The sequence below is a fragment of the Perca flavescens genome, chromosome 2 (genome assembly GCF_004354835.1).
Source record: "Perca flavescens isolate YP-PL-M2 chromosome 2, PFLA_1.0, whole genome shotgun sequence".
NCBI lineage: Eukaryota > Metazoa > Chordata > Actinopteri > Perciformes > Percidae > Perca > Perca flavescens.
This window is the reverse complement of record NC_041332.1, coordinates 5,873,725-5,887,840: the sequence shown is the minus strand read 5'-3', so window position 1 is coordinate 5,887,840 and position 14,116 is coordinate 5,873,725. Positions and strand designations below refer to the sequence as shown.

General features: G+C 42.0%; 1 protein-coding gene across 1 annotated transcript in view; it reads left to right on the top strand.

Moving 5' to 3' along the window:
- The first annotated feature begins 5,300 nt into the window (after positions 1-5,300).
- The window catches only part of akt3b (v-akt murine thymoma viral oncogene homolog 3b), a 30,614-nt gene continuing 21,798 nt past the window's right edge, over positions 5,301-14,116 (top strand). Inside the window, exon 1 of the mRNA XM_028568426.1 lies at positions 5,301-5,712. Coding sequence (XP_028424227.1) covers positions 5,667-5,712 — 46 coding nt within the window. The 5' untranslated portion in view covers positions 5,301-5,666. The remainder of the gene's footprint in view (positions 5,713-14,116) is intronic.

Genomic DNA, 14,116 nt, shown 5'->3' with positions numbered 1-14,116 from the left:
AAGCTTAAAGGTAAATAGGGTCGTGGAGCCTATTTTCCCATGTTTTTGTGTCCAAGTGACTGATGGGAACAACAATCTTTGACATCGGTCCAGTGTTAAGCGAGATCGCTGCAGTCGGCAGCGGAGAAACAAGCTACAATGTCATTTAATAGGACAATTGACCATCTTGTATTTACCATCACAAAAGTTCTCATTTTGACACTGACAGGCTCAGATTTATATTCTAAGTGTCTGACAACATTATGGAGAGGCCTCACGATACAATATTGTTACAAAACTTACGTCACGATATTATTGCAATTTTAAACATATTGCAATATTCTGTGATATATTGCAATGTATTAACCTTCTTCTCCAACTTCAAATTATGCCCCCAAAAGGAAAACTTTGTCAACATCTGTTTCATCTAAAAAGATACATTTCTCTGTTTTGTTCATCTCACTTAAATGTTGTTGCTGCAAAATGGGATTGTCAAACAGACAAACTGACCAACACATATATAATAATAGATTGATACTTGGCGTCTGTGTATTGATTTTGAAAGATTAAATATTTATTTTCTATCTTTTCTTTAATAGAACATTTTGCACAGAACATAGAAAATTTTTTGAACAGATAATGGATCACTATAAAATAGAACTATATAAATTACTCCTGGTGTGGGACATTCACACACATCTAAAGAGCAACGTTAGAACCATTTCCTTCTTTTCACATCCAATATCACACTAAAAAAATGTGATTTGGGGGTTCGTTGTGGTCCCTCCACGCCCTACCTTCTCCTTGCAGGTGTTGCATATTGCAAACTTGTTATCTTCTGCACACATGTTGAAGAATCTCCAAACAGCTGACATGTTGCAGGTTAATTCACGAGGTTCCCTACGTGTGCGAGAATAGAGTGGACACGGGCCACACACGGCGGAGAAGTCGAGAGAAAGGAAAGCGAAACCGTGTGCTGTCGCGTCCGTGTGCGCGTGCGTCCTTGAGAACTGTAAGTCGTATAACTTGTGTTGTCAGTTAATTGTAGCATAGAAATTTTTCACGGCATGTCATAGTAGGAAAAGCACAGGTGTTTTTAAAACCATTACTGATGGCTGCATTCCACTTAGGAGAGACCCTGGTATTAAACCATTACTGATGGCTGCATTCCACTTAGGAGAGACCCTGGTATTAAACCATTACTGATGGCTGCATTCCACTTAGGAGAGACCCTGGTATTAAACCATTAATGATGGCTGCATTCCACTTAGGAGAGACCCTGGTATTAAACCATTACTGATGGCTGCATTCCACTTAGGAGAGGTCCTGGTATTAAACCATTACTGATGGCTGCATTCCACTTAGGAGAGACCCTGGTATTAAACCATTACTGATGGCTGCATTCCACTTAGGAGAGACCCTGGTATTAAACCATTACTGATGGCTGCATTCCACTTAGGAGAGACCCTGGTATTAAACCATTAATGATGGCTGCATTCCACTTAGGAGAGGTCCTGGTATTAAACCATTACTGATGGCTGCATTCCACTTAGGAGAGACCCTGGTATTAAACCATTAATGATGGCTGCATTCCACTTAGGAGAGGTCCTGGTATTGTTCATGCTGACTCACTGAAATATCTTACTGGGACACTTGATGGAACTGCGCCATCGTTAAGGTTATCAATGTCAGCTGTGCTTTTCTTACTATGACAAGTCAAAATGTCTGCTGTGAAAAGGGTCCATTGACCGGCATGAAATCGGCATATGTCAGACTGACCTGCCGGTCACGGCTGAGCCCGTGAAAACCGGCCAATTCCGGTCACCGGCCGGTCTATCGGTGCATCTCTATTTCCTAACTAAACATTACTTTCCTAACTAAGACAAAATAACCTAGATGTAATGTATTGAATTCTTATTTATTTGTACACTCAACTCTTCCAGCATGCGACAGAGGGGAAAAAAAACGAACAAAACTGGATCGGCCCGTGGATCTGTTTAGTTTTCCGATTCCCTATCCAGCTATTTTGGCAATATCGGGACCGATATCCGATTTTAATATCGATCATTGTGACATCCCTAATATTTGTATTGTATCGAGCGGCACTGGAGTCTGTGATGCAAATTCAGGAGTCATTGGGTTGTAAGATGTGATCTTTCATCCTTCATACCTGAACTGCGTGTGATCTTAATAAGGTTTTATGAGAGCTGTACTTTGTGGACATAAGAGACGCAGCTGCTGTAAAACGGAGATGTGTTCAGAGTTCAGATTATGTCTGTCTGCCGTTCACCAGCGGTCTGTGCTGCCGGGTGAACGGCAGGCAGACAGGTAGACTGAGGGAACAAGGGAAGGTGTGACAACAGATGGGAGAAAGGGGGACACAAATTAAAGGTCAGGTGTAGGGAATTCCCCCACGAGCGTAGTTTTTAATGGAAGTTATTTCTAATTCTCCACATCTTCCGAGTGCTGATCAGGGGCTCGGTTTCGCAAAAGTGATTTGCAAGCATTGCTTACACGCAGGTCTCAAATTGTGGCAGTGTTACATTTCATGGACGATAGCAAATTGCGGAACATTTACATAGGGCTGCTCGATTGTGGAAAAAAATCTAAATGTAACTGTAGCAAGCATCTCACTGTCACTAAAGTTATCCACATTCATATTTCGCCGCAGCAAATGATATATTTAGCTACAGTAAGCCTGGAAGTTAGAAGTACTAAGAGAGTCGTTGCTATGGAGATGATACACCGTCTCGTCTCTGTGTGACCTGGCTAGGGTTGCAAAGGGGCGGACATTTTTCTGGTAAATTTCCGGAAACTTTCCATGGAAGGTTTAGCTGGGGAATTTGGGAAACATTCCAATTTGGAAACTTTCATGGGGATTAATGGAAACTATGTGAATTTGGATGGGATGTAGTCCTTGGGCTCAAATGCAGTACTGTCTTCAATCAGCTTCAATCTGCTGCTGAATATTTGATTCTAGAAATGATCTGTGCAGTGGGTGTGGCCCTGCAGTAGGCTAAGTAGTAGCCCAAACCATTGACCTTTAGCTTAAAGTGATGGTTCGGAGTAATTTCACCCTAGGGTCCTTTGCACCATGACCTCGAGCCAAACACCCCCCCCCAGAAGCTTTTTTCAGCTGGGTCTAGCATTGGGAGAGTTAGCGTAGAGTAGCGTTATCAGCTGAATAGCTTAGCGCAGGGGCTAATGGACCCACGTTTGTATCTGGTAAATGACCCCACTAATAATGCCCGAAATGATACCAAACGTCTACTGTAGTACATATAGGTTATGTACTCATAAAACGAAGGATTGGAAAGTTTGTAAGTACACCAGAAGTTTATGAACACTTGCCATCTGGCTTCTGCTCTCTGCTGTTGTTGCTGCTGCCGGCAGTAAGACGAGTGCTTAAGGCCGTCTACAAATTACAACACCGAAAAGAGATGCAACACAAACCTTTTTCATGAATATTTACCTCCACCATCAATTCCAAGTATTCCTTTTGGCTTGAAATTTAACATTTGCGTTCACATGAACTGGGGTAGACGCTCCATATTCATGCTCCATCTTGAAATACGTTAGCCTGTAAGGGACATACAGGACATACTGCTACGCCTTTCATGTTTTCTCTGTCACATGATGAACTCACAGGTGCTGCTAATGCTGCTAATGCTGCTAATGGGTATCGTAGCTTCCCGGCCCCGGCAGGTTTGAAGAAGCAAACATGGAGGACCACACGTATTCAAAATCCAGATTTCAGGAACAGGAGTCTTTCTGGGTTATTTTTCTATAACCCAGAAAAAGAAAAAGGAGATTGAAAAGAGCAAGAGACCGGCTTTTTGAAGCATGAAGGCTACCGTAGTTGTAATACCTTCTTTGAACTGCGTGGCGCGAGAGAGTTGATTGCGATATATGATCTCAACGCTAGATGGGAGAAATTCCCACACATTGGACCTTTTTATGGTTATATGTGTGCTAAGGTAACCATCAGCGCTGTCTATTGTTTCCAGCCTCCAGAACAAGTGGGCTATACAATTAGCACACATAGGTTAAAAGCAATGGGTTATGTATTACAGAACACCAGACAAAATATGAGTTTACTTGCAAAACCTAATGTGCAAAATAACAATTAATTAATCAATTAGGCCTACATTGTTTTTGTGATTGTTAGAAGGCAAATTTGAAATTGCGATCAAAGCTCAGGTCCAATATAACCGTTCTGCTATCTGCGCTTGGAACATTTTGGGGGGGGGGGCGTTAGACATTAGATATGGCGGTAATAGGACAGGACTATAGGACAATACATAAAATTACTAAAGCTGCAACTAGCTTTCTTTTTTCATTATCACTGCCGATTATTTTCTCAATTGATCAGTTTTTGTTTTTGAAATAAGTAGTGAAAAATACCCATTACAACAAGACCAACAGTCTAAAACGCAAACACATTTCAGGGAAAAAAGGGAAGAGAAGATGAGGTAAAAAGTTTGGGGAGGAGTCGTTTGTGAAGGACTGATGAGAGGAATAAGGAAAAGGGAGGATGCAAGAAGGAGGGAGAGAAGGACTTAGGGAAGATGAGATGAGGCTGGTAAAATAGGGAAGGTGAGATGAAGGTAAGGGAAGGAAAGTGGGGTCCAAGTGAAAGAGGGAGGTAAGGAAGGAAGGAAGGAGGAGATAGAGGGGGGGAGGTGCCCCAATTTTCTTGAGGGAAGAGAGAACGAGGGAAGGAGAAAACGAAACTAGGGAATGATAGATTGATGTGGATTAAAGGTGAAAAAGAAGGAAGGAAAAAGTTGAGGTTAAAGTAGTTTGTGAAGGACTGATGAGAGAAGGAAGGAAAGGGAGGAGGCAAAGGGGGAGGTAGAGGATTTAGTGAGGAGGCGAGGCAAATTTAAGAAGGGAGTTGAAGAAGGGAAAGGAGGTAAACGTTGGGGGGGAAAGACTGATGGAAGGAAGGAATTGATAGGGAGGAGAATAAGGAGTAAGTGAAGAAGGGAACGAAGGGAGTCCGGTAGAAGGGAAAAGTGTGAGGAGGCTAGGAGGTAAGGAGACAGGAAGCGTGCTTAAGGCTGTGAACAATAAGTGGCGGCCTGCTGCGTTTGCTGTGCTTAGGAAACTATCCACTGACCTGCTCCGTGTGTTGTTTTCTGCCTTCTCTCCTTTACTCTGCCTCCGTTTCCTTCCAGGCTGACTCACTGCTGGAGCGCTTGAACACAGAACAAGACGAAGAAGAAGAAGAAGTTTGAGAGGACGAGGGAGTGAGGAACAGAAAGAGAATAAGAGAAGGAAGGCGGGAGGGAGAAAAAGAGGGGAGTTAAAAACAAAACTAAAAGAGGTTTAGGAAGACTAGGGGAGGGAGGGAGGGGGGGAAAAAGAGACCCAAGACAGCGAGAGAAAGTTGAGGTTGGGTCGGTCGGGGCGAGAAGAGGGAAGAGAAAGTGATTGTGGGAAAGAGAAAGAGAGAAAGAAAGAAGACACCGTTACATACTGAGCGGGAAAGAAGATCTGAGGTCAGGCGAGAGTGGGCGCAGGTAGGGTGGGAGGCTGAGCGGCGGCCAGACGGAAAAGGCTGACTGAGCTTCGGCCGAACAAGCTGTCCCGCCACCACTCCCCCCTCCCCAGCAGCCGTCCCGTCACCGTCACCGTCACCACACTGGGAGAACTGGGAGAACTGGGGACGAGGAGAAGCCACCATGAGCGACCAGAACGTCGTCAAGGAAGGCTGGGTCCAGAAAAGAGGTGAGGAGGGTTCATGTTTTCATCCAGCCAAGCTGTGTTTTTTTTTTTTTTTTTTTATATATCATCGCTGTCAGGCAGAAACCTTAAAAAAATAAAATGGAAATATTATTATGTACGTTAGTCTCGCATTGCCAGACCTTCCTCCACAGCGCTGCGGAAGAGGGTCTGGCTAGTCCACACTAGGGCTGTCCTCGACCAAAGAAATTCTTAGTCGACTAACAATTTTACAATTTTGTCGACTAATCGATTAGTTGATTTCATCGACAGAGCTGTGCGCTTTGAGAGGTGGTTAAGACTAGAAAAGCACAATATAAATGTAGTTAATTAACCATCTATAAAACTGAGTTTCTCCACAATTAATCCTGCAAAAGCACCACTTCAAATCTTGTGTTTACCATAAATGTGCTCAGAAGTTTCTTGGAAATGAGTAATTAAGCATGAATAAGCATAAAAAATGACTAATCGACTAAAGAAATCTTAGTCGACTAAGACCAAAACGACCGATTAGTCGAATTATCGACTAAGAGGTGGCAGCCCTAGAAATATTATGTACATGTTAGTCTCGCATTGCCAGACCTTCCTCCACAGCGCTGCGGAAGAGGGTCTGGCTAGTCTACACAGCATTCCTGGATGGGAGAACAACGCGCTCTGGTTTATTGGCATTTCTTTGAACCAATCACAGTCGTCTTGGGGGCGGGGCTAAGCGCCGGACGGAGCCACGGTAACTCTACTAAATAGTCTCGGGAAGGAACTTTAGAAGTTTTTTTTAATCGTGCAACAGAAAACTGGACAGATAGTCTAGCTAGCTGTCTGGATTTACCCTGCAGAGATCTGAGGAGCAGTTAACCATAGTCCTCACAAATCCACCGGAGGTTAGAACGCCAACACAAAGAAAGAGGAAGGTACCTGACATGTGGCGAAATTTCAGCTGGCACCGGAGCAATCCCGGTAGTAAATAACATTTACATGCATATAATATTACTTTTTTTAAACATTAATATATAAATATCCCAATTTATACATGAAAGTGAATAGTCCACTAACATTCCCGTTTAAATGCAGCAGAAAGTTTTCTAGCGATAGCGGACTTGTTGGACGATGTGAACACAACGTCATTCTTTCTCTTCTTTCTCTTTGCGTTGTTTGTGCGGTATCTGCTTTCATCATGTTAAAAAGTAGCTGCGTTTCTCCTTCTTTTCTATTGGGCCGCGCATCTCTATACCGCAGCCCTGCAAACTGTCGGCTGGTTAGTTTGTGTACAGCAACCATAGCAACGCACACAGCTGACCGTAAGCCGTAAACAGGCAAGAGGCCGTAAAGTGTCAAAAACTGCGGTTAAAAACCCTGATTGAGACGCAGATTCTGAATGCGCTGTATACGGTACACGTCCAAAGAATCCTTATAAAACCTGAATAATACCGACATATCCCACATGTCTTAATCTGAAAATGAATATCCAAAAGGAATATGCTGTTTGACCCGTATCAAAATCGGAATATTTGATGTAGAAAACTGCAAAAGTAGGGTATGCAAATAAAGACAACTATTAATCAGCATGCAACGTCATTGATTAATACTATTTTGTAGGGCTGCTCTCTCTTAGTCGATTAGTCGACTAATCGGTCGTTTTGGTCTTAGTCAACTTAGATCTCTTTAGTCCATTAGTCATGTTTGATGCTTTTTTCGTGGTGAATGACTTATTTCCAAGAAACGTACCAGCACATCTCTTTTAAACACAAGAATTAAAGTGGTGCTTTTGCATGACTCTTTGCGGAGAAACTCAGATTTACAGCTCTGTCGATTAAATCAACTAATCGATCAGTCGATACATTTGAAGGAGTGTTAGTCGACCAAGAATTTCTTCAGTCGAGCACAGCCCTACTATTTTGTACCAAATAAAGGGTGCGACCAAATTAGGGCTGCACAATTAATCGCAATATGGACTAGTGCAATATCCAAATCGCATGGATGGGCAAAATATGTGTCAAACCCTGTGAATGAAGTATTGTGGTGCTGCAGAGACATCCCCGCCTACAAATCCTATCCTATAGACTAAAGAAAAAGATCTTTGTTTGGTACAGATCTTCGCAAAAACCACACTATAACCATTTAAATAATTTTTTTTATTTTAATATTTTCTTTCATAGAAAATGATACAAAAATGATCATTCCCTCCAATATCGTGAATCATATCGCAATCACAATATCAGTCAAAATAATTGCAATTACATATTTTCCTTACATCGTGCAGCCCTAGATCAAATTATGTATTGGTGTGTCACACTGAGAATGTTGGTGGTACCAGAGGTGTTACTGGTACTAGTGGTACCAAAGTCTGGTGCCTTTAGTCTCTTCCACATGGTGGGAGGAAGGTATAAAGGTGGAAGGTATACAGTTTATTATTAATTCAACAACGGTGTCGGATCGGTATCGGGTATCGACAGATACACAAAGCCCACTCATCGGTATTGGTATCGGGAATGAAAAAATATATGTACTATATGAGTCATGCTGGTTTAGGATGTAAGATAAATCCCTCTGCTGCCTTTTTGTTTCAGTTGATTTATATTTTCTGTGTTTTCTGACAGTCATCAGGATGCTAAAGATGTAAAAATGTGCAAAAAATAAAAACCGAGAGCAGAGCTCCTGGTTCAAAATATGGAGAAAATTATTATCATCTTCATCATGGCGGCCATGTTCAATCGTTTTGACCAGTATTGTGCAGTCCTGCTACAAAGTTCTTTTCTTGACGTTCCTGCTCAGATGAAGGTGTGAATATAAGGGCGGACGTTATCTGACAGAACGGAAACAACAATGCTAAGAAGTCACTTCTCCTTTCTTGTGTTTCTTACACAGAGGAAGCGGGTCTATTGCAAACCTGACAGTTGGATTGAAACATGGCCGATGTGCTTTTGGTTTGAATGAACTTGTGCGTCTCGGTGTCAGTGTGTCCGTCCGCGGGACGGGAAATGAAAACATTTTCAGCCACTGACGGCTGCTGTTCTCTGTGGTTGTTCTTCTGATTTCCGTTTTTTTTTTTTTTTTTAGTTTGAGTCATTTAGCCGACTCGTTCTTTTAGTGTTCAGGTGGAGATTTCTGTCGTGCTCCAGGACATCTGAAACCAGATTAACACAACAGCTGTTTAGAGAATCCAACCTGAGACCATTATGTTTCAGGACCACACTGAAAAGGCAGTTTACATGTCATCCAATTGAATGCATTCATGTGAAGACAAAAAGCAATTTTTAGCATAACTGTGCCCCAATTTCATCCTATACTTACTTAGTATACTTAGCATACTTCATTCTATATGTTACACATGTTCATCTTAAACTATGCTTTTCATTTTAATAGCCCTGCAAACTTGTAGTAAGATTAAATTGTACTTCAAGCGGTCGTCTATATCCATGACGTTCCACTTACGGGATTGCTCCGATACTGTCGGAAATTTAGCTGGATGTCTTTTTTTTGGCCGGATGTCCGATACCTTCCACTTCTTTGTGTTGTAATTTTATGCTGTCAGTGGTAGTAGGAGTGGGCAGTGTTTAAGGCGTTTTTGTATTGGTGAAGGTAGTCTGTGGATAGACAGACAGACATTTATTGATCCTTTCGGAAATTCATCTTGCACCATACAGCTCATCAGACAGACAGACAACAGACCGCAGGCAATATCAGGACCACTAAACCCTCCCTCCCCCCGCACATCAGCAATACACAACACCAAGTATCTCTACATTATAAAATAGTGAACTGTTAAACCAGGTTTATTGTAGAGTCTTTCCAGCTGACGTTTGCGGGACTTCATTTGGTGAAGTTCAAGAGTGTCCCAGGGGGCTGAGTGTGTGAAGGAGACAGTTTTAGTAGCGATGGGAGCCAGCAGGTCGAGACAGGAGGACAGATTGTTGTTGTAGTAGTCCACAAGGTGGGTTGGATCATCAGACACTGAGGGGGGGTCGAGGCAGATATTAAATTGGAGAGAGAAGCTAAGAGAGCAGATGGATTTATGGATTTGAGGTTCCTGAATGAGATTTTGCGCTTGTCTTTTGGGATAGGAATGGGGTCATTGATGTCCGTGATGATTGCAAGATGGTCTGAGATATGGAGGTTGACGCTGGAGAGATGATTTACTGGGAGACCAGTGGAGCAGACCAGATCGAGGACACAACCCTGAGTGTGGGTGGGGAAGTTAACGTGTTGTGAGAAGTTGAAGCAGTTTAACAGTTCCACAAATCCAGTAGGCAGATTTGCTGATTGATGTTGTCGATGTGGAAGTTAAAATCTCCAAGGATGAGGACAGAGGGTGATGGAGCACAGAGCCGGGTCAGCAAATGCGAAAATTTAATCGCAGGTCCCAGCAGGCCTTGTTGTAGTGGGACGTAGTGGACCTGCTGCAGAGATGATGCTTCAGGTTTTGGGCTAGGCTTTGCTTGGTTTCCAGTGGCTCCAACTAGCTATGGTTGCTAGCTTCCAGGGCTAAAAACAGACCGCTGGTAGCATCCTAGCCACTGCAGCAATAGCAAGAATAAAATACGACTTTTGGCAGTGATTCAGGCGTCCAATTATTAAAATAGGTGAACTGTATTAAAAGTGGACTTATAACAGACCAGGATTAAAAAAGTGTGTGCTACTGTCTGTTAAACATAATAAGAAAGCTAAATGTTTTTTTTCACTTCCCCTTCTGAGGAGCTCCTCCTTTTAGTGGGGGGAAAGTAATGATAATAACTTATATACATAATGTTTGTAAATGTATCGATGTGAACACACGTCATACTTGAAACTGGGATATAATTAGCATGCAGTATGAAACTGAAACACAGCTGTTGTTTTTGAAAAGTTTGCTTCACACTGAAATGCAAAAAAAAAAAAAAAAAAAAAAAACGGAAACCATCTGAATCTGTTCTTCTGCATCTTTCAGTTGTTTCCATAGTGCCTTTGGTCACTCGCAGTGTATTTCACTTTGGCTGAACACAAAGTGTAGTTCTTCCCGTTGAGATCACACCTGATGAACAAGGAGTTGCTGCTCTGAGTAGAGCTGGAACAATTCCAAATGTTGCCGTACAACTAATAGTCTCAAAAATAATTGAGATTAACAGTACAATTGTCTCTTTCAGTCCAATTAAACAGATTTTTTATGTTTTGAATGAATCCCAGAATACATCTTTTGGTTATATCACTATAACTGTGACCCAGATAATGTAATACCACAAGTACACAGCCTATAACGTTAACCACGCCTCTTTATTATCATAAAGCATTTTTTCTTAAAGCTATGGTACGTAGTTTCTATCTCCCTCATGAGGAATTCTAAGTAAAAAACGTGATGGACTCGTCAGAAGAGGTCATTATCTTCACTCGAGTTGCTGCGTGCGAAAGTCACCGGACGCCATAATCTTCTGAACATAGCCATACTGAGAGATACAGAGAGAGTTGTGTGGAGATGACAGTCTTAATTAGCTTTGGAGCAACTCATTTGGCAACGGCTTAAATGTAACGGATGTTCATTAATATAATTAATATATAAAAGTTACGTACTAAAGCTTTAAAGTAACATAAAACTGACAATTCCCATTAGCAGTCATACCCCTCAGGACCTTAGATAATGTTAGCAGTTAATTGCAGTTAAACAAAGAAATGGCGATTATGTAAAACAAATTGCGTTTAGACAATTATTTAATAATTGTTACAGGCCGAGCACTGAGACACCAACAACATTACTATTTTATAAATTAGATAATGTCTGAAAACAGAGAGATACATTCATAATAGCAACAACAGCTGCCTTTTGTTATCGGCTTTTATTAAAATTACAAATAAGCAATCACAGTTATGTGGGATTATGCCTGTGGGATTATTTTGAAGAAGTTTAGTTTTTTCTGCTCAACGCTACAACACAAAATCCCCATCGTCAGCAACCTTTTAGTTGGTTCTCGGAAGTACATTTGAGCGCAAGCCGTTATTTTTCAATGTAGCCGAGATTACACAAAATAAATACACAATAAAGTTTACAACACAGCACACCAAGCCGTGCAAAAAGTGTCAAATACATTGACTAAAATAGAAGCGGCGAGAGAACGATAACGTCATTTATCATCCGATGATTTGGGTTGTTATATTTACTTGCCCGCCGTGGTGTTTTACTTGCCCCCCCACCCCTGGGCCTTTTGGGCAACCCTGTATTGTTGAACCCTGTTCACTGTTAAAGGTGCTCAGGAAAAACACAACTTTTTGGTTGTTGAAAACACAGAGCAGTCAGAGAAGATGTGTTTTTTATGCAGCTCAGTGTGGACAGAACAGCTCCTCCGAACAATGGTTGTTTACCTGCCAGACGACGAGCAGGGCAGACAGGCTTTGCAGGGCTGCAGCCCAGTCTGAGCTGCACTTGGCTGGTGTGTTATTTCCCACAGTGATTTGTGTGTGTGTGTGTGTGTGTGTGTGTGTGTATATGTGTCTCTGGGCTGTTGGTTGGCAGGCAGGGGGAAGTTTCTCTGTGGCACCATGAGCTTACAGAGGATGACCTAACACTCTGGTTCCTTCCTCTCCGGCCCCCTCAAGTCCCTGAATTGTTTATTGCACCTCTGTGTGCTCTTATAATTCAGTCCGAACGGCCCTCTTAGAGAAAACTTCCCTCTGAGGAGCTCTCTGGGCGGTCTAACACCAAAACTTAAAGTTCACATGCAGTTCAGGGCGGACTGGAAAGTGGGGTGTGTAGACTGAAAGTGAATTTTTTGAGAAGTAATGGGTCTGTTTTCAACGATGTACAAGTAAATGTAAATTTTGGGGTTGTGAAAGACCGCTTTAATGTGATGGGTTTCCCGTTGAACAGGATGCTGGGTGGGACGTAACACAGTGAGGAATCAATTAAATCCGTAAACCAATGGGCAATCAGTCAAAGTGAAAGGTCATTGAGTTGATACGGGAACAACAGGGGCGGGGCTTCTAATTTTACACTTCTTTTTTAAAGCGATTTAGCATGTTTTCTTTTTTCCACACACACAAACATTGGGAGCAATTTGGGGTTCACTTCCTTGCTCGAGGACACTTTTAACGTGGACTGAATGAGATTGGTGGCCCAGAACAAAGAAAATGTACTTCCTTCCTAATTTCAGAGCAGATTTATTTTATGTATGTGTCGTTTAACCAGGGGTCTTAAAAATTTCAAAATCCAAATTTTAGGCCTTGTGTTCTAGGTCTGAAATAATTTTAAGCAGGTTTTAATTTTCCTGCGTTGATGTAACACTACCTCTAAAGGCCCGGACACACAGACAAAAGCCAGTGGGACTGATCAGTCTCCGAGTTGGTCCAAAAAGTGCCTCAGAACACACCGAAGAGACGAGACGTAATACGTCTCCATAACAGCAGGCGGCGCTAATCTGTATTGTCTCCCAAAAATGAAAACAGGCAGCTGATTGGACGAACAGCGTCACGTGGGTCTGGTTTCTCCTGGAAATTCAAAGCCAGATTGTCATGGCGGCTCGTTGAGAATACAATCTCATATTGTACTCAAATAGTTCACCGGAACTTGTTTCTGAAAACATTTGAAGAGAGAAATTAGCTGAATCCGTCTTTATTTCAGATCGACAAAAGTCAGTTTAAAAGATTTCATCAGAATTTGAGAGACTCTAGTCACGCTCATCCCGCTCCCCGTTTCCTGGTTAGCTCTACACCAATCAGATGGGTCATTTCAGTTGATTATACATGTCAAATCGGCCAAAATGAAGGCCGACGGCCCCTCGGACGGACAACGGCACAGAACACACCGAACAGACTCGAGTCACCGACCTTGCCAGACTGTCTGACGGACGATTATCGGCTCTGTGTGTCCGGGCCTTAATGCTCACTGAAATGATTTCTTTTAATTCTGTGGTGTTGTAGTTCTTTCTTTCGCTAGTCCAAATATAAAGTGCCGTATATGTACAGATCATTATTACTCCGTGTCTCTTTCATTCAGTTTGAATACATTTATTTACTTTGCAAGTACTTTTGTGACTCTGCATTTCCTTGTACCTTTATGTCGTGATATAGGTCTTACATTTTATTCATAAAGGTCTTAAAAGACTTAAATTTGGCTTGGTAGAAACCCTGTGTTTACTTCTACGGCTACTAGGTTGCAGTCTTCTTTTACAATAATGGTGCATTCTTTGCATGATACCTAGGGCTGGGTATTCAGTGTTAATTATGTAAGGGAAAATTCATGTACAATAGCAATTTAGCTTGAAAGTAAATGAGATTCTTCAGAGAACTTCTGCTGTAAGTTGTACAAACAAGAAGCCACCCTCGAATATTTTTTTATAATGCACCAGGTTCGTGTTTACATTATGAATTGACTCCCAAGAAGTTAGTTTAAAGTAGGGCTGCTCCCTCTTACTCGATTAGTCAACTAATCGGTCGTTTTGCATGACTCTTT